At 35.0% G+C, this 25,469-nt stretch overlaps 2 protein-coding genes across 5 annotated transcripts in view; one reads left to right on the top strand and one right to left on the bottom strand.

Moving 5' to 3' along the window:
- The window catches only part of ANKRD22 (ankyrin repeat domain 22), a 221,210-nt gene that overhangs the window by 124,804 nt on the left and 70,937 nt on the right, over positions 1-25,469 (bottom strand). For all 3 annotated transcript variants that reach the window (XM_064374126.1, XM_064374127.1, XM_064374128.1), the window contains exon 6: positions 18,344-18,406. In XM_064374126.1, the coding sequence (XP_064230196.1) occupies positions 18,344-18,406 (63 nt within the window). The remainder of the gene's footprint in view (positions 1-18,343; positions 18,407-25,469) is intronic.
- LIPN (lipase family member N) lies at positions 1,237-25,307 on the top strand. Of its 2 annotated transcripts, XM_012454717.2 has the most exons (12): positions 1,237-1,296; positions 1,409-1,486; positions 4,078-4,155; positions 5,445-5,560; positions 6,173-6,290; positions 8,380-8,578; positions 10,203-10,312; positions 12,593-12,729; positions 14,517-14,663; positions 18,187-18,258; positions 18,807-18,878; positions 22,598-25,307. In XM_012454717.2, the coding sequence occupies exons 4-12, from the start codon at positions 5,456-5,458 to the stop codon at positions 22,829-22,831; spliced, it is 1,194 nt and encodes a 397-aa protein (XP_012310140.1). In that variant the 5' UTR covers positions 1,237-1,296; positions 1,409-1,486; positions 4,078-4,155; positions 5,445-5,455; the 3' UTR covers positions 22,832-25,307. The 2 variants fall into 2 exon arrangements, with proteins under 2 accessions (XP_012310140.1, XP_012310138.1); XM_012454715.2 differs by having other exon boundaries at positions 1,249-1,486.

Genomic DNA, 25,469 nt, shown 5'->3' with positions numbered 1-25,469 from the left:
TTAGAAAACCGTTAGATCTCATTAGATCTCACTCAATATCATGAGAACAGCATGAGGGACACCACCCCCACGATCCAATCCCTCACACCAGGTCTCTCCCTTGAGATGAGATGTGGGTGGAGACACAGAGCCAGACCATTTCAGAAAATATCTCATTAACAATAATATCGATTATATGTGGAAATAATATTTTGAACATATTGGTTTAAATAAAATGTATTTTAAATTTTTATTTCACCTTTTATACTTTTGAAAAATGTGGCCATTAGAAAATTTAAATTACATATGTAGTTCACATTGTATTTCCAATAGACCATGCTGAGATAATGAAAAGAGTAAGGTAACTAAATCCAACTCACAAGTCCCCTAAAAATTCTGGTTATTTGTAGGAAAATGGAATAGCTCTGCATTTATAAGATTTTTTTTAATGTATGGAAAAATGAAAGAACACAGACTGCGTAAAAGATATCAGATTGTGCTATAGCAGTTATCAGGTTTAAGGATAATTTGGAGGCTGAAAAATAGAAAAACTGCTATCAAGTAGCAATTTTTAAATTGTATTTGTGTGCTAAGCAATCTGTAAATAACAATGTATCTCTTCCAATTTATTTAAAAAACAGGACAAGACTGAAGTTTTCCTGTGAATTTCCTGTTTTCTATTAAATTTAGTAGGTAAAATCAAGAAAAATTTCCTTTGAAACACACCTAACAGCAAAGAGAGCTACTGGAATTTATAGCCAAGTTGGTAGCATATCAACATAAAATACCTGACACACACTAAGTATTAAATAAATAATAATTCACTATTATTATTTATAACATTATTAGTATTTTTCAGTAACTAAGCTGCATTCTCTGGACTTCTAGAATCATCCATTCAATCACTCATTCACTCAGCAAAAATGTTTGATGGTGATGGTAATTAGAGGAGGAATGAAATCAAGAAACTCTAACACTAAAAGCCATTTATCTATTTTCAGAGTGCTGGCAAGATTTGAAGGTGATTTATCAGTAACTCAAAATAGAATATTAACTCAGGAAAAAAACAGGAGCATATATCAAAACAACCAACGTTATCTCTTTGCACATTCCAATCACCATGTATTTACTCATACAGATTGGATGGGACAGTCTAAAACTAAATCCAACTCACAAGTCCAGCTAAGTGTCCTATGTCTTTTTTTTTTTTTTTTTTTAAAGAATCTACATTTGAATATGCCTCCTACAGAAATTCAAATACAAAATGAGCTGTAGAGAATACCATACCTATATGCTGTATATTAAGCAGAAAGTGAGGTAAGTAAACTTCTCTGGAGGAGGAAAATGATATAATTTTCCTCATATTCAATGGTATGGCCCTTCCCCTTCATTCTCACAAAGATTTGACCTTTGTCACAAACGTGGGCAGTCCTGATCCTGCCACTCCAGAACATGGATATTATCAAGGACAGCTGCCAGCACTCTTGGTAATAACTTCTCTTTAAATGTAAGTGATCTTTCCTTTAAACATTTTGAGTTGGGATGGATGTGGGTTCAATAAACTTATTATGGCCTCTTCAAAAATCTTTAGTATTTTAGTTAATTATGTTTGATAGACCTATTGTCATTTCTCTCTTCTCTCCATTATAGCCATTACTGTTTTTGAAGATGGATGTAGTATAGATGGCACTGAAATAGAGATTCATTTTCACTGACACTGAAGGAAGGATGTTCTACTCTAACACATAATTTCAATAACAATACTGTTTCTTGTAGAAATTATGAATATTGCCAACTTTGCTTTATGGGTAAAGAGGTAAAATATTAAAATATAATTAAAGTATTTTCTCTTAAGCCAAAGAGTACTAATTAATAATTTTACATACATAAACATATACGCTTATGCACACTTATGGTTCTATTACATACTGTTTGAATTTTAGGATGCAAAATAAATTATCTAGTGAGCAAGAGACAAAATCCAGGTTCTTGTTCATCCACAGTCTTTTACTGTAGGGTGAAATTTGTCTCCAAAGTGCGAAGTTCAAATTACTTATTTTTCAAAATTCTCACTAGTTTCTATTTTGCTGGTTATAGCCTAACCTTTTAAACTTTTAGTTATTGTCACGAGAAAATTTGAAATAGCAGCCTTTGGGGAGAAAGAAGCAATCCAAAAAACAAAAAAATAACCACACTCTAATAGTAAATATGTTTTGAATTAGAACATTGGAAGGGAAATAGTAATCATTTTTACAGATCAATCCCAAAGTCAAGGATCTATGTTCAACCACGTATTTTTTGCCATCTTCATAATTCAATGGGCAGCCATCATTAAGCAGTTTGCTTAGGCTGTAATATGATTGTTGGACCAAGACTGCAAAAATACCACAAGCCTCCTGAAAGGTTAACCCTTTCTAGATCTACTATAATCTAATTTTATTTAAAAAAAAAAAAAAAAAAAAAAACAGGAAAAATTTGAGCTTCTAGAGAGTAGGGGGTACCATTTTGTATTCCACAGGGCCAAGGAACAAGTTTCAATTTTTTCATTTAAATTAATTTCAGTATGAGTATTGAAATATATAATAGAAATATAACATGTATTTTCTACATACTGTTATATAGAAAATATATAATATGGAATGTATTATTGAATATTAGAAAATACATAATATAGAAAAACATAATATTCAATAATATATTGACTACTTATTAAAGTAGCAAGCTTATATAGGGAGAGTGATGGAGCATTATGAGAAACTTCAGCTTCATCTTTTTGACATGACTTTTTTTCTGTACAAACAAAAGAATTACAAGAATTTTCCTGATTATTCAAATAATTCAAAGTTGAGGAAGGAATATAAATCAATGATGTAGAAATTCTTTTAAGATTTGAGCTAGTCTATGATCTGTAAAGATATGAGAAGTTGAATTGTATTTGTGCTATTTCCATATTAAGGCAACAAATTAATATTATTAATAACAACATTGTGCTTCCTAGAACTTTTAAAGAGTCCATTAAGGTTTTGTTAGAAAAGATTATTTTTAAAGTTAGAAACCATGAGAGATTCCAGGAAAATCCATATACCTATGCCATCATACACCATCAATCAGGGCAAAAGATGCTGAGGCTTTCATCAAGACTAAAGGATTAAGAAGTGGCGCCTAACTTTTCCCTGTTCTAACAAGCTGAGCACTTCCTTTTACTCCACATTTGTTTAATTGGCTTGAAATTTCTCACTCCTAAGAACAGATTTTAGGATTTGGACAACATAAAATATCATTTTTTGAAAGGATTTGAAGATAAATCCAAACTAATAGAACTGAAACTCCTATATTATTCTGGGTAGCAGCTTAGTTTTCCCCACCCTTCTTCATGCTAGGAGATGAAAGAGATTCAGTTGCTGCTTAAGCTCCATAGGCATACAAAGTGAAGTAGAAAACTGAGGCACATGTGCCTCTATTATCTGGTATTTCATGTGGTGCTTAGAGCTAAACTGTCATTATCTCTTCAGGCCTCCATTCCTGCCTTTAACCACTGCCTTAAACAGAGGTGACTGTGCCAAAGTTGACAGCAAGACAAATCCCTTTGGCATGTAAGCTAGTTTCCTCTGCCATACTGCTAGTTCCAAACTCCTTCTGGTTTCAGGATCCAGAAGTCAGGGTTGCCTCATCTTCTCAACTGAGTTACAATCACACATATCCCTACACACTGCACGTATGACACTAGTTCCTTAATATATGTTATTCCATTTGATCATGAAGGATCAAATAGGGAAGGGAGATACTATTATCTCTGATTGTCCATTAAGATCTTGAGTATGTTCTACTTCCCTGTTTGACACACTGGTTTGAAAATGTTGCTAAGTCCTCCCAACAATGACAGACACTCAGTGGAAACATGAAGGATTCTGTCAAACTGGTTATTTGGCATCATGTAGACCACTATTTCCCAACTTGCAAGTTCATTGTGGCATTTGGTGTGTCAGGGACACGCCTTGGGTGTGTGTCTCAGTCTAAAGCTTCCTCCTTTTTCACAAGCTTCTTGATTCTCATCTCTCTAGCTTCTAACTGTCACTGTAACCATCTCTTACTCTTCAGCCTGATGTCAAAAGCAAAAGTTCAGAAGTTCCTCATCAATAAGGAGTCCTTGGGAGCAGGTGAAGCTCATCTAACTAGGTAAGATAAAGATCTGTCATAACCAAGAGGCAAGTTGGAAGTGGCAGTCAGGTGCAAGAGCTCTGCAGTGAGGCTGCCTGAATGTCCATTTTAGATCTGTCACCTGTTGGCTCTGTGACCTTGAGCAGGTCTTAAATCTCTCTAATCCTTTGTTTTTTTCATTGATAAAATGAAGATAATAATAATACCAACTTTATGGAGTTTTTTGGAACTTAAATAACATGTGAACTATTTAGAGCAATGCTTACTATAAGAGAAGCACTCAGTAGATATTGGTTATTATTAGTTTCATACAATTAGAAAAGTTATATAACATTAGCAGATATAAAATTGTCTTCAACCAGATAGGTAATGTATGGAAAGCTATTTAGCTTCAAAAGTAAACTCTGAATTTCTAAAAGTTAAATATTAATTTGTAATACTAAATTATCTCTAATATTACTCGCTCATTCACTTTTATAAAAATAGTGAAAGCATTTATTAAGAACTTACACTGTACTAAATGTTATGTATTATATGACTTAATCCTCACTATAACCCTATGAGATAGGTAACATTGTTGTCCTAATTTTACTAACAAGTAAACCAAGAGACAAAGCTACTAAAATACTTGCCTGAGGTTAGGCATCTTCTTTTGTGGTGAGGCTGGACTTCAAATTTAGGCCATTTGACTGCAGCACTTATATGATGAGCATGCTGTAGTGTTATAGCGTTGGTCTATCTTTGAACAGACATACTTTTAAACTATAGCAAGGAAGTGAGACTGTACATTGAGATATGCAAAATTTGCATTTGTGTGCCACAAGATAAATTGTCACATCACTAGAAATGAATCATAAGCTTTTTTGTTTGGTTAAAGTTTTATTTATCCATTTTTCTTGTTTATTTTGTGGGATACTAGGCTTAACTAGGAGATAACTCCACTTTTCACTTGCCCATGGTATGAAAACTTGTCCTCTGAATCTTTAGATGTTTTGGCAAATTGTAGGCAAACAAAGACTTAAAGCGATTCAACCTTGATTAAAATAAAATACCTCCATATCTGATTAAATTTATTTCATTTTAAAAACTGGATTATGATCAAGACAACTTCTATATGGAAACATAGATTACTAGTGCTCCAAGTTAGTTCATTATATTTATTCCCATTTATACATTATCTGCTTTCAGTGCTATTCAAGTTTTCATTAATTGTTAATAATTTCATTAATCATTTTATTTCATTAATCAACATTGATATTTCATTAATCAGCATTGATAATCTGTGAATATTAAATATTTTATTCCAGGAATTTCTACTATGTGGCTGTTTTTGACCACAACTTGTTTGATTTCTGGAACCTTAAATGCTGGTGGATTAGTTGATTTGGAAAATGAAGTGAATCCTGAGGTGTGGATGAATACTGTAAGTCATGGAAAACTTTGAAGAACATCAAATAAATCAAGATTAATGGATTGTGAGGTTATGAAAGGTTATGTTATAACAGAAAATCTCTGATAAAACAGATAAAAATGTAGATGGTTTTTAACCTTTGTAAGAGTCAAGCTAGGTAGATGTACTCCTTTGGGTGAAAAACTAATACTTTCTAGTAATGAAAACCAAAATTTTGCTATTCTGCTCTCTATGTAGATAGATAGAACCTCTACTTTTGAATTTATATTTTAAGAATATTAAGGTATTTGTTGATATATATGATTTCCTTCTACTGATCTATAGTTCTATTACTTTTAAACCAAGAGAAGTCTCAAAAGACAACTGACTTGAGAATGTAGCTTTGTCAAAAAGAATGAGTCAATGCTAAATGTTCCCCCTACCCCCCAAAATATTTGCCAGTAGTAGATATTTTTAAACATTCTACTTATTTCGTATTAAGACTTTATTTATTAAATTAATTTTACAGTTTCCTGGTGATAAAAATTTCAGATAATTCACCCAAATAAGCACACAACAGATGCTTTAATTCCTTTTGATATCCTTTGGAGAAGTTCAGCTAATGACTGTATTTTTACTGGGCAGAGTGAAATAATCATCTACAATGGCTATCCCAGTGAAGAGTATGAAGTCACCACTGAAGATGGGTACATACTGCTTGTCAACAGAATTCCCTATGGGCGAAGACATGCTAGGAGCCCAGGTACAAGCTATGTCTCTCCTGAAAAGCAGGATGGCATTGATCTTCTCCTTTTCAGGAATAATTTAGTGCTAGATATGCTTCAATAGAGTTTATCAAAATTGGTTTGAATTGTTGGATTAGTCTTTAAATAGTTAACAGGAAGGCTTACTCTTTTCCTGATAATTCTCTGAAGACAGACAAGAACCTAAAAATACAAAGAGCAAGACTGATCTTGCTAACTGTGACCAGACATACTTGTTAGGGTGTAAACAGAAAGGTGGAGCCTACATTTTGTCAGCTCATTACTGATTTATCATGTGGAAAATTGCTTTGTCCCAGGAAAATGAATCTCTTCATTGTTAGGAGGAAATTTGCTGGGTTGTATGAAATTGACTGCGGGGCACCCAAGAAGAACCTCTTCTGCCCCCACTAAAATGAAGGGGCCTCCCTCTGAAGGGTAAAAATAAAATCTAGTTAAATGACAATGGCATTTCTGAAAAGTTTTCCAGGATTGAAAACCTTAACATTCACGTACACTTTGATCAAAGGGACACACTCGTTCATGGAATGAAAGAGTATGGTGTCAATAAGGCTTGAATTCTAGCATGAGGATCCAGCCATGCCATAGCAGGGGAATGACACTCCTTAAAATGGAAAATTTAACTGCAAAGCCTCTGAAGAATAAAAGATAAGAATAAGCAAAATATCTACAATGGCTCAATAGCAAATAATTTATTGGCAGCTGCTTACCATGTTCATTTTGCAACTTTTCTCCCATCATACACATTAAGCAGCAGCTGAGGTCATGTTTGACATTCTCTCCCTCTTATATCTCCAGTTTCAGAATAAAAAATGAGAATGATATGAATAGTTTTACTAGTTAAAATATGAAACACCCAGTTAAATTTGAAGGTCAGATAAGCAACAAATAATTTTTGTATAAGTCTCATTTTAAGATATACTAAAAAGTTATTCACTATTTATCTTAAATCCAAATTTCGTAGAGCATCCTGGATCTTTTTGCTTATTTTTGTTTTTATTTTTTGCTAAATCTGGCAATCCCAGGTACAGGTGTGAGGGAGCTATGAAATATAAAAGGAGAAAACTTTTATGGGAAAGGTTTTGCTTAAGGAGAGATAATTTTGGAAAGACTTAGAATTAAAGATCATTTATTAGATGTAATGTTCTAAATATTTTAAATCAGTTAAATCTCTCATAAACAATATGAGATGGGTACCACTAATAGTCACCATTTCACAAATGATGAAATTAAGGCACAACTGGTTATGTTAAGAGGCCTGAAGTACACATATAGCAAGCTGATAGACCAGAATTTAAGCCCAGGCATCCTGGCTCCAGAGCCTGTGCTCTTAGTCATTAAATTATAGTGCCTTACTTGACCTTCTGCCCCGGTTCTTTGCATCTCCCTGAATACCTTCTCTTCCTCAGGAATCTGGAAGTTGGCAGAAGGACATTGAGCTGAGTATGCTATTGTAGTTTTTGAATGCTCTCCACTGGGCAGAGGATGGGGATTTGAATAGAAGTTTGGTGAGGAACCGATCAGTATCCATTTACTCACCTCTTCTTCCTCCCTGGAAGAGCTATAGGACTTGAGTAAGCATGATAAATTTCACGTCTTTGTAAACCACACCCAGGAAGTTTGTATATACAAATACATAGGGCAGAGCAGTTACCAGTACAGGATTTGACATAAAAAAGAAGTGGGTTTGAGTCCCTGCTCTGTGCCTTCTTATCTGGGCGTCACTCTGGGAAAATTACTTAACTACATAAGGTTTGGTTTCCACATCTATGAAATGAGGATTCTCAAAATAGAGTTTATAGAATAGTTGTAAGAATTTAGTAAGCTAATATATATAAATAGATCAACATAGCACCTAGGTACAAAGTATGTGCTCAATAAACTGAAGTTACATGATTATAATGCTGTATACTACTAACAAGGGAAAAGTGAAAACAGTTTTTGTTTTACCATGTGTGTATGTGTGTGTGTTTCTGTAATGTTTCTGACATGCTCTATTTACCAGAAGTTACTCTCTCTTTCTCTTTCTCTCTCTCTCTCCCTGTCTCATCCTACCCCCTCTCCCCACAGGTCCCCGTCCAGTTGTGTATATGCAGCATGCCCTGTTTGCAGACAATGCCTACTGGCTTGAAAATTATGCCAATGGAAGCCTTGGATTCCTCCTAGCAGATGCAGGTTACGATGTATGGATGGGAAACAGTCGGGGAAACACTTGGTCAAGAAGACACAAAACACTCTCAGAGACAGATGAGAAATTCTGGGCCTTTAGGTAAATACTAGCTAAGAAAACTCAAGGGGGAAGTTGGAAGTAATTTTTAAAAAAATAACATGGATGCTATTAATAATCATCTTTGACCCTTGAAGTCATATAGCTCCTTGCAGTTTCTGTTAACATTTCAAAAGAGGGAAACAGCAAGAAGCTTTGATTTTCACTGATTCTCTCACAGGCAAAGTATGGCATTTCAACAAGATCATTTTAACATCCAACTCTATCAATTCTATGCATTAAAAGTATGTCCAAAGAGGGAGACAGCTCAGGAAATTATCATGACCAATGTGTACATTCTTTCAGCCAGTGTTTACTGAGTGACTACTGTATGCATCGTTCTAGTCTCTGAACACTCAAACAGAGAACAGACCAAATCCTGACTTCACAAAGCTTATGTTCATTTTAGTGATATTACAAGTCTTTTCTCCTGGGTAATCAACTGTGCAAGGATGGTTTGGATCAGGACTGTACTGATTTACAGAAACTGTGATTGAGATCTCACATAGTATCATTTTCAGGAAAACTCCAAGATTAGGTTTTAAAAAACCTTGTAAATGGGCAATGGAGTAGAATCTTTTTGATATCTTAATTGTTTATTTTAAGGGAAAAGTTTTCTGCTGTCACCAGAGGACAGGCTGATGCCTGCAGTAGACTTCCTCTCTTCAGGCCTAAGCTCCCTGTTGGTTTGTAAACCTGCTGCTAGAACAGTGTGTATTCCTATCACATTAATAAAATATTCAGTACCCACTGAAGGTTTGAGAAGAATGGTGGAACAGAGTAGAATGTTATGGTTCCTGGGCAGGGGCAAGCATCAGGAAATATTGTATCACTGGTCTTTGGGAGCATCACAACAATTCTCCTATTCTTGGAAGTCCCAATCTATAGATTTCCTCATATGTTCTTTTAAAAAACAGGCTTCTAGTTTATGGAATACCTGCTTTGATTAAATGTTATATAGGCCTTTTTGTTCCTCCTGTCTGAAGAACAAAATACTGGGAATGCTGGTATATATTAAATATATATCCATATATCTATGTGGACAGGAACACTACTACTCACATCATCTTAATTAGTGCCTGCTAGTAGCCAGAGTCATTTCTTTCATACTATTAAACCCTCTTAGCAGCCCTGAAAACCAGGCACTACCCTGTTGATTTCTCAAATAGAAAACATAGGCTCAGAGCATTTCAGTAACTTTGCAAGAGTTGCAAAGCTCATAAATGGTAGAAGCATGATTTATAACAGTCCTGTTTCCAAAGATGGGTATTAAATGACACTAAGAATTGTGAAGCCCCATGGGGGAGTCAGAAGTAGAAGCACACAAACTAGATGGGGAAAGGGAGGGCAAAGAGAAGCAAGAGAAGGGAAGGAAGAGGAGGAATCATAAGGTTGAATTCAAACAGCATACACAATCTTGAAATTGCTCCTCTCATGAGGAAGTAAAATGTATATATGCAGAAAAACAAAAAGCTTCAATAGCCTGCATTTAATTGGATAAGTAAGATACACACTGAATCTAAGTAAACAGCATAGAATTCTGTGTGTAAAAAAGAAGTGAACAAGTGCTCTGAGTTTTAAACTTATACTTGCAAGTATTTATAAAAGCCCCTGTTTTATTTTACAGTTTTGATGAAATGGCCAAATATGATCTCCCAGGAATAACAGACTTCATTATAAATAAAACTGGTCAGGAGAAATTGTATTTCATTGGACATTCACTTGGCACTACAATAGGTATGTTTTTGAGGGTCAATGTTCTCAGAGTCTTACAAGAGTTCACCTTTATGTTAGAATAAAGTAACTGCTACTTATAGTGCCCTCAATTCTCTGTCCTCTGCTGGGAATAACCCTAGTACTCTAAGCAGCTGTGAGCCTGCAGGGCAGAGACTATATGTAGGACAAACCTTTCCTCGGTCTCTGGTCACAGCAGCGTACTGGCAATGGTGATGCAATTTCCCAGGAATAACATGTGTTCCAAATTCAAAGAAATAATTATGCAGAGTAAGTTTCTAGAGTCCCTCTGAGATGAAAAAGTAAAGTTTAATGCCATAAAATATGGCTGAAACATAATAAATTTGCATCAATCATCTCTTTCTCACAATCCAAATGGGATTTTTTAAAAAATAAAAGGAAGGCGCTTATACTTATATTTGAACATGTGGAAAAGACGTGATTATATTTGTTTGTGGGTTGGCACACAAAGCTTACTATAACAAATCAATTGAGCTTATGTATTTAGTGTGTGATTTCATATTTGTTAAATAGAAAGTAAATGTAAGCACTATGTAGAAATTTTGAAGGTTTTTTAAGTTGACAATTTAATTCTTAATAATTGCTCAGAGAGTTTGGAAAGAAATCAATAATCTAGTTCCAAATAAAAGTTCAAAGGAACCCATACTAATAAAAGCTTTAAATTTGTAATTGAACTTCCACTAAAGTTTCCAATTTTAGGGAAATAAATTACATGAAAATGTAATATCTTAATTTAGGGAAATATTTTCATTATCCACTATCATCAGTAAATATTAATTAGTACTTTATATTGATAGGCACTTTCGAAGCTTCAACTAGGCAGTTAGCATCAGACAGCATATACTAGAAAATTATCCAAAAACTCATAGGAGATCACCAAATGCCACTAATAGGCAAATAATTATACTATAATATCTAACACTTATTGAGCATTTGTTATGTGTATGGTCCTGTGTTCAGGACCTTTCCCACAGTATCTCTCTCTGATCTTCAAAACAACCCGACTATTATTATCTCCATCTTATAGAAGAAGAAACACAAGTTCATAACACAGATTCAAACCAGGTGTATCTGACTTCACCAATGGTATGTATAAGGATTATGGAAAAATGGTATAGAGAAGTACTAACTTTAGTTGGTTTTGGAAAAGTGGGTAGGACTTGGACGGATCTGCAAAGAAAACACAGAGAATTTGATTATTTGTTCTCTGTGTTACATTTAGGGCATCAAGTTTGTCAGTGAATGTTGTTTGCATTTTGGACAGAGAAATTTCTGTTATGTAAGGAGCATAAGTGAGGGGTCTTTGTAGGACATTTAGGTTCCAACCCATTAAATGTTAACAGGGCTCTGCAGTGTGACCCCCAAAAATCTCATCTCCACATATTTCCAAACACCCTCTGGGAAAGTAGTATTCCTGATTCAGAGTCTTTTTATCAATTGTTCAGTCAATTATTTCAGTTCCTCTTTTTCTGGCCAAGACAGTTTTAATGTTTCAACAAGTGTTTACACACACACACACACCAGTGGAAGCCCAGGAAGGGACTTCTGGTAACCAAATTGTATGGATATTCCTTCTAGCTTACCCAGTATCGTGCTGATCTCCATCCTCACAGAGATACAAAGGGGTGCAATGGTACTGCTGAAAGAGCAAAGCAGGTGGAGATGCCTGGTCCTTACTGGGTCATTGAGGACACTAGGGATAACCCCTTTCTTTTTGGAACCAGGAAAGAGTTTGGAGGGTTGATAAACATCCAGCAAGGCACTGGGAGCAGTGAAATTTCATTCCATAGTGAGAAAGAAAACCTGTTGGAATAACTGGGTGATGCTGGAGAAAGAAATCAATTTACCTCCTGTGAACTGATTATTTGCTTCTGGAAGTTCTGTGATTCATTCTGGCATCTCAGAGTTAGGGATGAAATGAGAATGTTGCTAGCATTTACTCCATGCTTGGGAGGTAAGGATGCTTTCAATTCACACAGCAGTAGCTACTCTGGCAGCTTAACCCACACCTTTCCCTTGCCAGCGACTCCATTTCCCCCAACCAGGTCAAATTGTCCATAAATAGAAAAAAATAAAATCGGAGGCTTGAGAGCAGAGAGGACTAAAGGCAGATTATCTTTGCAGAATAATTCAGAAGACTTCTAGTCCATCCCCAATATGATTGCAATAGAAGGAAAACTGACTAAGCAGAGCCCCACTTTTGTTAGAAACATTACATAAGTATTTATTTTTACAAGATTGTCTTGTCTCCTGTTCTCTCAGGGTTTGTAGCCTTTTCCACCATGCCTGAACTGGCACAAAGAATCAAAATGAATTTTGCCTTGGGTCCTGTGATCTCATTCAAATATCCCACCAGCATTTTTACCAGTTTTTTTCTACTTCCAAATTCCATAATCAAGGTAGGCTCCTTTCACCAAAATGTACCTAAGGATCTCATTTTGGATCATAAATCCTTATTATTTTCAAATCTACAGTAAAGTAAGAGTAGGAAATTTAGATAAAATCTATAGAACTTAGACTCTGTGGGCATGTGCTTGGGTCTGTGTGTCCCCATGTGTGCGCATGTCTGTGCCGTAGTATCTACAGTTTCTGTAAAACAATTTACTACATGAGGTCATTAGCAGAGCTTAGTATATGTCAGAATTTCTAGCTGAGCTGAGTGCTATATGACAACAAAGATTTTTGTTGTTTTTGCAGGTATTTTTTTCCATTTAGTCAGGCAGGACAATGAATTCACATTGCCCAAGTGAAAGACACTGTTACCTATAATCATTGATGTGTCCAACTTTGACATTAGAAAAACCTATTATACTCCTTCCAATATGGGAACTTGTCCTAATTTACTAAAGCTAAGATTCCAAAGTCTTAATATATTACAGATCAAGTATTAATTCAAATATTTATTGGTTATTTTTCAAGAGTTGAAAAAGTCATTTGGTTGCCAATTGTAGATTTGGAATTTTATCTATTAAAGGGTTGTTTTGTTTTGTTCTCTCTTTGCTTTTGTTTCTCTAAAAAGGTCATTGCCACAATGAACATAGCATTTAATCAAATTCAGATTGGCCTTTGAATTTGGGATGATGGATAAAATGGATTTGGGCCAAAATTGAAGTCAAGGTGACCAGTTAGAATACCAAAATAATTCATATATAAGAAAATGAGCCCTTGGTTTGGGGTGGAGTGGTAGAAATGGAAAAAAATTATTTGTGAGCTAACACAAAGAAGAATTTCCATAGGGCCTAATCATTGGTCTGACAATAGTTTTATTGTATTGTTTACTGAGAGCACAAATGCTGTAACTTCTTTCTTCAAGAGCTTTTCTAGTTTATTTCAAAATGTGTTGATACCTGTTATCTTTTAATGCTTTCTATATTTGGGCAGAGTGAACAAACTAATTTGTTAAATTAAAATCATAGATAGATACATCTATTTGTAAATACATGTATCCATTTTATGTGTTGCTCTTTCTACATAGGTCAGTGATAAAGCAAATAATGTTCCTGGCTTACCTCAGTTTCACATTTCCCACTGTCAATATTCCTGCTACTTCAATTGTGCCATCTTTGTGACAATATCATATCTTTTCTGTTAAATGGTTCCTTCCCTTTGGTTCACCATTCTCTACTTTTCAGCCTGATAACTAGCTAATCTGAGACAATACTCGAATGCAATGTGCGCATGGGTAATAAGGAAAACCCCAATTGTCACTCATATTCAAGGTAGTATTTGACCTTAAGAAGAAACTGTTTTGCCTTTCTTACCAATTAATGAGAAATAAATGTTGGTAAGCACTGATTGGGCAGAATACAGGGAAATGTCACTGTGGAGATGTGAATTTGGGGTTGAGGGCCTTTATTGCAATCTCCTTGTAAATAATATTTGATAATCTTCCTCATTTGGAGATAGATTCCTAAGTCACTTTTCCTCAATAATTTGGTCTCCTTGACTGAATCAGCTAGTACAAATAGATCCCCAAAGCATGGCTCATTTCTAGAATGAAGGATATGTCGAGAATTCTGAAGATGATTCTTGATTTTTGTTTTTTTTTGCTATTGCTATTTGGGCATATTGTTGTTTTTGCTATTGACTTGAGCTCCTTACATATTCTGGTTACTAATCCCTTGTCATATGGGTAGTTTTCAAATATTTTATCTCATTTAAAGATAATTATTATTTACCTTCACAGGCTTTTTTTGGTACCAAAGGTTTCTTTTTAGAAGATAAGAAAAAGAAGATACCTTCTACCAAAATCTGCAACAATAAGATACTCTGGTTGTTATGTAGAGAATTTATGTCCTTATGGGCTGGTTTCAATCAGAAAAATATGAATCAGGTATGTGTGATAGTTATAGGGCCATTTGATACCTTAAGAAATTCCAGCTTTCCTTTGACTCATTTTGATATATCTATATACCGTATAAATTCAAATGGTATTCCAAACTTTTAAAGGCAGACAGATTTTTTTTTTGCTTTTAAAAAATGTTTATGGGTATATAATAGTTGTACATATTTATGGGGTACATGTGATATTTTAATACAAGCACACAATGTGAAATGACCAAATCAGAGTAATTGGGATATTCATCACCTCAAGCATTTATCATTTCTTTTTGTTAGAGACATTCTAATTTGACTCTTCTAGGTATTTTGAAATATACAATGAATTATTGTTAACTGTAGTCATCCTATTGTGCATGCTAGATTTTGTTCCTTCTAACTGTATTTTTGTGCCCATTTACCAATGCCTCTTTATCCTTCCCATACCCGACTACCTCTCCCAGCCTCTGGTAACCATCATTCTACTCTCTATCTCCATAAGGTCAGTTTTGTTTTGTTTTTTTAACTCCCATATACGAGTGAGAACATGCAGTATTTGTCTTTTTGTACCTGGCTTATTTTACTAAATATAATGTTCTCCAGTTTCATCCACATTATTGCAAATGACATGATTTCATTCTTTTTATGGCTGAATAGTATTCCACTGTATATATATATATACCACATTTTATTTATCCACTCATCTCTTGATGGACACTTAGGTTGATTCCATATCTTGGTTATTGTGAATAGTGCTGTAATAAACATGGGGTTACAGATGTCTCTTCCACGTATTGATTTCCTTTTTTTTTTGGCTATATACCTAGCACTAGAATTGCTGGGTCATGTGGTAGTTCTACTTTTAGTTTTTTGAGGATCACCCATACGCTTCCCCATAGTATCTGTACTAATTTACATTCCTATCAACAGTCTGTGCAAGGGTTCTCTTTTCTCCACATCCTTGCCAGCATCCATTATTGCCTATCTTTTTGATAAAAGCTATTTTAACTGGAATTAGATGGTATTCTATTGTAGTTTTGGTTTGCATGTCTGTAATGATTAGTAATGCTGAACATGATTTTAATGTACCTCTTGGCCATTTGTATGTCTTCTTTTGAGAAATGTCTATTCAGATTTTTGCCCATTTTTTAATCAGATTTTTTTTTTTTTGCAATTGAGTTGTATGAGCTCTTTATATATTCTGGTTACTAATCCCTTGTCAAATGAGTATTTTACAAATATTTTCTCCAATTCAACAGGTTATTACTTCACTTTTTTGATGGTTTTCTTTGCTTTGCAGAAGCTTTTCTGCTTGATGTAATCTAATTTGTTCATCTTTGCTTTGGTTGCCTGTGCATTTGAGGGCTTACCTCAAATTGGCCCAGACCAATATCCTGGAGTGTTTTTGCAAAGTTAATTTTTTAGTAGTTTCATAGTTTCAGGTCTTAAATTTGTCTTTAACCCATTTTTATTTTATTATTGTATATAGCAAGAGATAGAGATCTAATTTCATTTTCTGCATATGGATATTTAGTTTTCCTAGCATAATTTCTTGAGGAAATTGTCCTTTCCCCAATGTAGGTTCTTGGTGGCTTTGTTGAAAATTAGTTGACTATAAATGTATGGATTTATTTCTGGGTTCTTTATTCTGTTCCATTTTCTATGTGCCTGTTTTTATGCCAGTATTATGCTGTTTTGATTACTACAGCTTGGTATCATAATTTGAAGGCAGGTCATGTGATGCCTCCAGCTTTGTTCTTTTTGCTCAGAATTTTATATTTAGAAAAACATAAAGACTCCAACAAAACACATGCTAGAACTGAAAAACAAATTCATTAAATTTGCAGGATAAAAAATCAACATATAAAATTCAGCAGCATTTCTATGTGCCAACAGCAAATAATCTTTAAAAAAAAATCAAGAAAGAAAAAAAGAAAGTAATCCCATTTACAATAGCTACACATAAGATAAAATATCTAGGAATAAACCATACCAAAGAATTGAAAGATTTCTACAATGAAAAGTATAAAACACCAATGAAAGAAATTAATAATGACATTAAAAAATGGAAAGGTATTCCACATTCACGGATTGCAAGAATCAATATTGTTAAAATGTACATACTATCCAAAACAATCTACAGATTCAATGCTATTCCTATCAAAATACCAATGGCGTTCTTCACAGAAATAAAATTTTAAAAAGCCTATAATTTATGTTGAACCATGAGGGTAGATGTCTGCTATACATAGAAGATTAAGTACTCAACAAAACTTGAATGTGAAGACTGGGGAAGTGAATAGGCAGCTTCATTCTTCCATTCCCTGGTGAAATTTAGGAAAACAGATGTTTTATAGTGGGTAGTAGTTTCTTATGTGTTTTCAATCAGCCATAACTTACTACAGTTAATTTGAATTTATTTCATTTGAATATATTGCATTAAAAATAAAATCCTGAAAAAGGAGAGAAGCACATATAAGCCTTGATCTTATTTCACATATTCCTTTCTTTGTGGGTGACTTTTGTTTGAAATAAAACTCACCACTTAACCTGGAAAATAACAGGACAGGATGGAACGGAGATGGGAACCCCTCTTTATGAAGAAGCAGCAGTCCTGTTTTATCACCTGTTGGTTTTCTCTTATTAAGAATTCAAGAAGAAGGAGGAAGAAGGGTTCACATCTGCAGACTGGTGTGGTTGAATAATTGTCTCTACTGTATTCCAAATAGCAGCCAATGAGGTTGTTACAGTGAAGGCAGTCCCAAGATAGCTGTTCTCTACCCCATTCTCTAAGAAGCTAAATTGTGTTAGACTGAAAACCATAAAAAAACCATTGTTCAAGTTGGCTTGTTCAAAAGTAAAGATTTGTAATAGTTTCCCTTAATTAGATTAATTATTTTTTAAGACATAGAATTATGATTACTATTTTATAATTTTTATCTCCATAATGTTTACAAAGATTGAAATAACCTTTGGGAAAAATGGCTTTTAGCTTTACATTTGCAATATCTTATTTTATTCCCATAAAAGACTAGTAAATTGGTAGTATGACTTTTAATATGTTCATTTAATAGATGAAAAAATAGAAACTCAAAGATGTTAAATGTGGTGGCCAAGTTCACAAAGTGGATCATTAAGAACAACAGGGCCTGAACTCTGGTTTTTTGATCTAATCTGTGACAGTGCACCTGAGTGTGCAAGCATGCATCACCCCCACACTTGCACATAGAACCTTTCCTAGTTACTTTGATCCATGATGACTATTACTGTTCCTTCTACCTCAAAATAAGCAAATTATCCTACAGATTCGGAGCTAGTGCACATTTGCTGTCAAGCAACCCATTCCATTAGTCAGTTTATGGTTCACTCACATTGAAGTATTGATATAAATGGCATATTTATCTAGATAATTCTACCTCATTATTTTCAAATCCCTAGTTTTGTTTGCTAATTCTGTGCATCATTTTTCTCTGATTCTGAAAGGCAAAATTTATTTTGTTTGGCGATTGTTGCTGTAATATGAGTTTTATTTCCTTTAGAGTCGAATGGATGTGTATATGTCTCATGCTCCCACTGGTTCATCAATACAGAACATTCTGCATATAAAACAGGTAGAGTCTTAATCATGAAAAAACCATTTCAATTCTTATTTCCATTATATTTAAAAAACAGAATTGACCCTGTTAACAGGCCTACCTTAAAAATCTTAAGAGTTTGCTTCCAGTTTGTCCTTGCTGCCATCTTTATGCCTTGATTTCTCTGGAATTTAAGAGAAAGTATTTTATGGTATAGACCAAGTAGATGACATAAATGAATACCTTCTTAAATCAGAGTTTGTAAAATAGGCCCTGAACTGAACCAAGAGGTAAATTAGGGAAGCCTCAGGAGAACTGAGACTTCTCCAGAGGGAAGTATCTGGGATTTAACTTCTTTCTAATGAGGCTTGGCTTTCCATGAACTTTTTCTTTAAACCAAGGGGGCGTTATTGCTTGTCTTTCTGTTGAGCCCCACTTGTCATAATTGTAAAATGGTATTTACATTTTTCTGGTGATCCAGGAGCCCTATTTTCTTCCTAGCATGCACTATTTTTCTAAAATTTGCTGTTAGCGATCCTGAGTCTAACCCTAACTATTCTTTTTCTAAAACACATTTGTTTCAGCTTTACCGATCTGATGAATTCAGAGCTTATGACTGGGGAAATGAAGCCGATAATATGAAACATTACAATCAGGTGAGCTATTTACAGTAACCCCAGAATGGTGAATTCGAGAAAGTATAATAAAAAATTAGGAGGCTGAGGCAGGAGAACTGCCTGAACCCAGGAAGCGGAGGTTGCGGTGAGCCGAGATCACGCCATTGCACTCCAGCCTGGGTAACAAGAGCGAAACTCCGTCTCCAAAAAAAAAAAAAAAAAAAATTATTTGAGTGTGGAAAGAATCCTACCTGTCATTTGGTGGCATTTAACTGATAGAACTTTTGATTTTAAAAACGTTTAATTTTAATTTGCATTTATTTCAGAAAATTTATAAATAAAAGAGTCATATATAAAGGAAATTAGATCATGTGTAATCCTTCCATCTGGAGATAACTAGATGTACTAACATTCTGGTGTATTTTGTCCAATTTTCACTGTATTATATTACTTTTATACAACTTTTAATCTATTTTACTTAAGCTATAGTAAGAGATGACCAGTGTTACTGAGGGATCTTTTTAATTTTTTTTTCTTTTTGAGACAGAGTATCACTCTGTCACCCAGGCTGGAGTCAGTGGCACAATCTTGGCTCACTGTAACCTCCGCCTCCCGGGTTCAAGCGATTCTCCTGCCTCAGCCTCCTGAATAGCTGGGACTACATGCACACACCAACACACCTGGCTAATTTTTGTATTTTTTAGTAGAGACAGAGTTTCACCATATTGGCCAGACTGGTGTCAAACTCCTGACCTAGTGATCCACCCGCCTCAGACTCCCAAAGTGCTGGGATTACAGGCGTGAGCCACTGCCCTGCCAAAAACATTTTTAATGGCTGCATGATAGAAATTGTTTCATAAAAATATTTACAGCATAAATGAACATATACTTTTTAATACCAACAGAAAAATTAGAATTCCACATGAAAGTTGAATAAGTATCACCCAATATTGAAGACTTGGGTCATAAGGCATCTTTTTCCATATAGCTTTATGACATAAAAATCTGTAGACTCATTTAGCACTGTACTTTTAGTTAATCCTGTCACCACCTTTCTGTTCTCACAGCCAGGGACTTGGTTTATAAGTATGAACTAAGCACATTAAATTAAATCGTTTTCAGTGTTTTCCTAGGTTAACATATTTTAAGCTATTTACTGGCACAATCATAGATCAATTATTAATAAGTTGTTTCTGAGGATCAAAACAGTCAATCAGACCAGCCAATTTCTCAATAATGAATTGGCTGGTTACAGGAATAGTTCTACTAATCCTTAAAACCACTACAAGAGATAGACTGTGTATATTTTCTTTATTTTTAAAAATCAGTTTAAGATGTGATTTTTACATACAATAACATGTACTAACTTTATGTGTCCCATTCAATGACTTTTGACAAATATATTTATTTGTGTAACCACACCACAATCTAAATATAGGATGTTTCTATCACCCCTAAAAGTTTTTTCTGCTCCTCAGACTATAGACACAAAGGCATGTATTTGCAAATGCTAAAAAAAGGACTAGAAAAGAAACAATAAATGTTAAAGTGCTTATCTTCAGAGGGGAGAAGAAAGAAGAAAAGAAGTACTGCTTCATGATGGACATGAAACAGGAAGGGACTCTCATTTTGGACTTTACATGTCTGTTTTTTTCCATTATTTTTAATAAACATGTTATATTTATAATTTGTTTACATTTACAAGAGAATGAAACAATATACACACACACACTCAAGATCATTATAGTCAAGTTCTAAAGTACGCGAGAGTGTTAATATCCTTGGAATTTGTCTGCTGTTAGCTGGTCCTACTTGATAAAATTGATGCTCCAAGTCAGTTCTATTTTGTGAATTCATCTCATTTGATGGCAATTTTTATCACATTCCCTCCAAAAAAGCTAGTCTCAACAGTTTGCCCTCTCCTCCAGTTTGCAGCACCATCTCTGTTCTCACTCTATGTTTTATTGAGTGTAAGAGGATTAACCCATGTAAACTCCATGACACTAGGGATTTCTCACTGTTTTGTTCACTAGTGTTTTCTCACCTGGAAAAGTACATGAAAATTACCAGACCCTCAATATCTATTTGTCGCATGAATGAAATTTCTTCTTTTCTCTTACCTACCTCAAACTGTCTCTATCTTCTTGATTCTCTCCTTCCTTTCTCTATCAGAAAATGACGGTCCTCTTATTTTTTAAGTTATCCCAGTTCTGTGCCCTTGATCCCATCTCTTCTCACTGTCCCTTCTTCCTGGATCCCTTCTCCTGTCCCTTATGAAAATCAAGCAAGACCATCAATTCTATCAAGTTATCGTTAGGTCACTCTGTTCTAATTAACATATTTTCAATATTGAAGAGAGCTTCTTCCAGTCACTCCTCAATCTTGTAAAACGTAGTTTAGGTCTTCATCTTTTTATTGTAGCTACCCTATTTAAAGTCACCCATGGCTTTTAATTGCCAAATTCAATGGTCTATTTTCACCTTTTGAAGTGTGTTATGTTAGTTACCACAGTCTCCTTGCTACTCAGTCCCCTGACTTGGACTTCCATAACACAATGATCTCTGATTTTTCCTTCTGTTTGTGATTGCTCCCTTTGTCCCAGGCACTGACTACTCCTCTTCCCACCACTCTGAAATGATTAGCATTCCCCATGGATTCTTCAAAACTCTCTTTCTTCCTTGGAGAAGTCAGCCATACCCATAGCTTCAATTTGGAGCATTTCTACTGCTTGTCTAGATTTATTTCAGGACTTACCTTCAAACTATTTTTTTTTTTTCAGTGATACCTTTCCTTGCTTTAATATTTGTTGTTTTTTCTGCTTTTGAAATGAACGTTCAATTACAAAATAACAAACTACACTCAAAAAAGGGTGTAGAAAAAGTCAGCCATTGGTGCAGCATGGAGAAGCCCACAAGTAAGGACAGATAGCAGCAGCAGCAGGTGGTGAGAGGTGGGAGGTGATGGGAGCAGTGGTTACAAATGTTTACAGGAAGCTTAAACTATCCAACAGGTTGTGCCCTAATGTTAGCACAGGTTAGACTAGTTACTACCTTGCTGGGTGGCCTCAGTGTGTTTGGGTTCAGATTCTACACAGCAATACAATTTCTTCCAGTTAAGAGTTCTTGGCTTGCACTGATCACAGCATGATTGGAGGGTACTGGACCAGTCTTGTTAGTTTTTCAAAATGCTGTCATAATAGTTTGAAGACAGACCTCTGAGAAATGACCCTTCCTTGTCCCCCTAACTTTCAAAACATGTTCAAATTTCCTAGCCTGACGTTCAGACCTTGATTATCTGCCTCCAAGTTTATATCCTACCATCTTCCTTTACATATTCTTTTCCCCAGGTACATTGGAAAGCTTGCCATTCCTGATCACAGCCTACAAATTCTTTCTGCTTCCCACCCACCCCCATTTCTGCCTGTCAAAATGCAACCTTCCCTCAAGAATCATTTCACATGACCCCTCTTTTTATGAAGCCTTCAGGTAGAAATAATTTTTTGTCTTTACTTTCATTTTATTTTGGGAGTGTTTATGACATTTAATATATCATACTTTGTATACAAATACTTGTTTAGCTATCTTGCCTTGTGCCCTCTTTTGCAAACTTCTTGAAGGCAGAGACCATTGTATGTTTTCTTCCTATGTCTCTTGGTACCTAACAGAACTATGGTCATAGTCCTTATTTATTTAGCAGCCTTTGTAGTTATTGCTTTGAGGAGCTTCCTCTCACGAACGCCCTTGCTTTCTCTCCCACAGATTCATCCCCCTATATATGACCTGACTGCCATGAAAGTGCCTACTGCTATTTGGGCTGGTGGACATGACGTCCTTGTAACACCCCAGGATGTGGCCAGGATACTGCCTCAAATCAAGAGTCTTCGTTACTTTAGGCTATTGCCCGATTGGAACCACTTTGATTTTGTCTGGGGCCTTGATGCCCCTCAACGGATGTACAGTGAAATCATAGCTTTAATGAAGGCATATTCCTAAATGCTATGCATTGCATTCACTTTTCAGTCAAAAGTTGCTTCCAAGCCCATAAAGAACTTTAGGAAAAATACTGACCAACAATGAGGTTGTCCTCCAGCACCCCGAGGGAGAAGCATAATGAAGTTTGTTTTCCAAGTTCATTGTGTTAGTGTTATTTACGTTTAGAGACATCTTTGCATGGGACCATCTACAGGTCCTTATAAACAATGAGGCAGATTGGGCAAAAAGACAAATAAGTTGCTATTCTATTTGGTATTTAACTCTAATTAAATTATAATATTTAGTGTATACGATGAAGTATAGAAATGTCTGAAATTTCAAAGGAACAGTGAAATTCCATTAAGGTCCTATATGGAAACTTCTATGGTCATTTTATTTGTATGGGTCGCTAGGGCAATGGATAGAGTGTGGGATTAGGAGGCAGGCCTGTAACTTCTTTATAAAATTTTCTTGGGTATCCTGAAGATGTACTAGACATTTTTACTTTTTTAGGTATTTTCAACATCAGAAATTCAAAAAGTCCCCAAAGATTCTTCTAGAGAAGTCATCACCTCTTATAATCTTATCCCTGGCTATCTGGGTAAATGAATTCTTGAACCCATAATAGGATACATGTATAAAGTCGTCCTCATTGCAGCAGAAATAAATTGTGCAGCATCTATAGATCAATATCATTTTATAATCATAGGAAGGCTTGTTTAGCATGTAATGCCCCCTTAATAGGCTTTGTGTTCTTTGAGGGGTTTGAACATTCCGTGAAAAACTGACGGATAGGAAACTGACAATGAAAGGTTAAGCTAAAGATGGAAGCAGAAAGTACAAGGCTAGATAGTCTCTAAACATTAAGGATTTTCTTCCTTCATCTTAAAAGCAGTGGAAAGCCACAAAAATATTTTTACCTAAGGGAAGCCTGATCACCATATTTTTGTAAATATCACTTTTGCTGCTACATAGAAAATGGATTAGAAGATGACAACAAAAGACGCTGAGCAAGTTTGTAAATCTGATCAAGTGTTCTGATGCAGGCTGGTATCCTTCTTCTGTGCTCTCTAAGAGAGATGATCGTTGGAAAATCCAGAGCCAGTCCCATAATACTGCCCTGCCCTGCTGGCAAATCTACAAGCTGCTGGCCCCTGGAGACATTCTTCTCTCAAAACTAGCATTCATTAATTTGATGTGTACGTATTGATGGGGAATAATGGTCACCATGAAAACCAGGTGGTAATATGGAAAAATACGCGTGATATAATGTTGTGTGATGAGAAGAAAATGAAACTGGTAGAACTATGTGATCCCAAATATGTACAAATATTAAAACAATTATATGACTTTATAAAACATTTGTATAAAATAAAAATTGAAGTCATATAAAAAATAAAATTAGTTGTGTCAGGGTAGTAACATGATGAGTGAGTTATACTTTAAAATTTTTAATATAGTAATGATATAATGTTACAACTCATCTAAATCTCACAAACTTAATATTCAGTAAAGGAAGATAGACATAAAAGATGTAGGCTAAATAATTGATGGCTCTAGAAGCCTTAAAAAGTTTATTTTTAGGAGGAGAATCCTGCATTGGAGGCCTCTAGGGTCCAGAAAAATGTCCTAATACTAGAGCTAGGTGCTAATCAGATTAATTATGATACATTTCATTATTTTATCTGAAATACCAAGATCAATTCCAAGCAGGAATAGAGTCTAGCAATACTTTACTGATGGGGAACTTGGCCACATACTTGTAATATGAATTTTTTGATATGTTGACAATGTTTCTTCTTTTATTTTTCTTATACAAAGCAAGAAATTGGCTCACAACCTTGTAACAGACTTACCAGATTACTCTAGTTTCTCAAACCTCAAGATCCCATTTCTATTTTTAATAGAACAAGGTAAATAATAACATTAATGTAATTCAATACAAATTCATGTCAAATGTAAATTCTGACTCTGAACTCTGGTGACTTTCCTTCAAATGGTATAATCAATTTCAGAGAGGCAAAGTCTTGCTCAAATGATGGCCTTTCTGAGACTCATTAACCGAAGAACAAGAAAAGTATTTCACCATCAGGGATTTGTTCAACTTTAATCACCTCTACATTTTCCTCTCATAGTAAGGTTACTCACATCTTCCGAAGTCTGACCACAATACCACCATTTTTGAAACATTTTCTCTGAACTATATGCCCTAGAATTACTGTTCCTTCTTCTAAATCACTTTTTATTATGCTTCTGAATTACCTTTTTGGAGAGTGTTGTGTAAGTCTACCTCCCTAATAAATCTTAAGCAACTTGAAAACAGAAGAAGTTAGATATAGAACTGTCCATTACCACACTAATTTCACTCTTGCTATTCATTTATGGTCCACAACCACCACCACCACCCTCAGCTCTCCTTGAACTTGATCCCTGACAACCACTTATCTGTTCTCTATCACTATAATGTCTTATAAATAAAATCATGGAGTGTGTGGCCCTTGGATATTGGCTTTTTTCGCTCAGTATGATGTCCTTGAGATCGATCGAAGTTGTTGCATACATCAAGTTTGTTTCTCCCTATTGCTGAGTAGCATCCCATGGTATACATGCACCACAGTTTGTTTAACCATTCACTCACTGAAAAACATGTGGGTTACTT

The sequence above is a fragment of the Aotus nancymaae genome, unplaced genomic scaffold (genome assembly GCF_030222135.1).
Source record: "Aotus nancymaae isolate 86718 unplaced genomic scaffold, 86718_ANA_hifiasm-v0.15.2.pri h1tg000010l, whole genome shotgun sequence".
Classification (NCBI taxonomy): Eukaryota; Metazoa; Chordata; class Mammalia; order Primates; family Aotidae; genus Aotus; species Aotus nancymaae.
The sequence above is the reverse complement of the archived record's forward strand: the minus strand, read 5'-3'. Positions and strand labels throughout refer to the sequence as shown.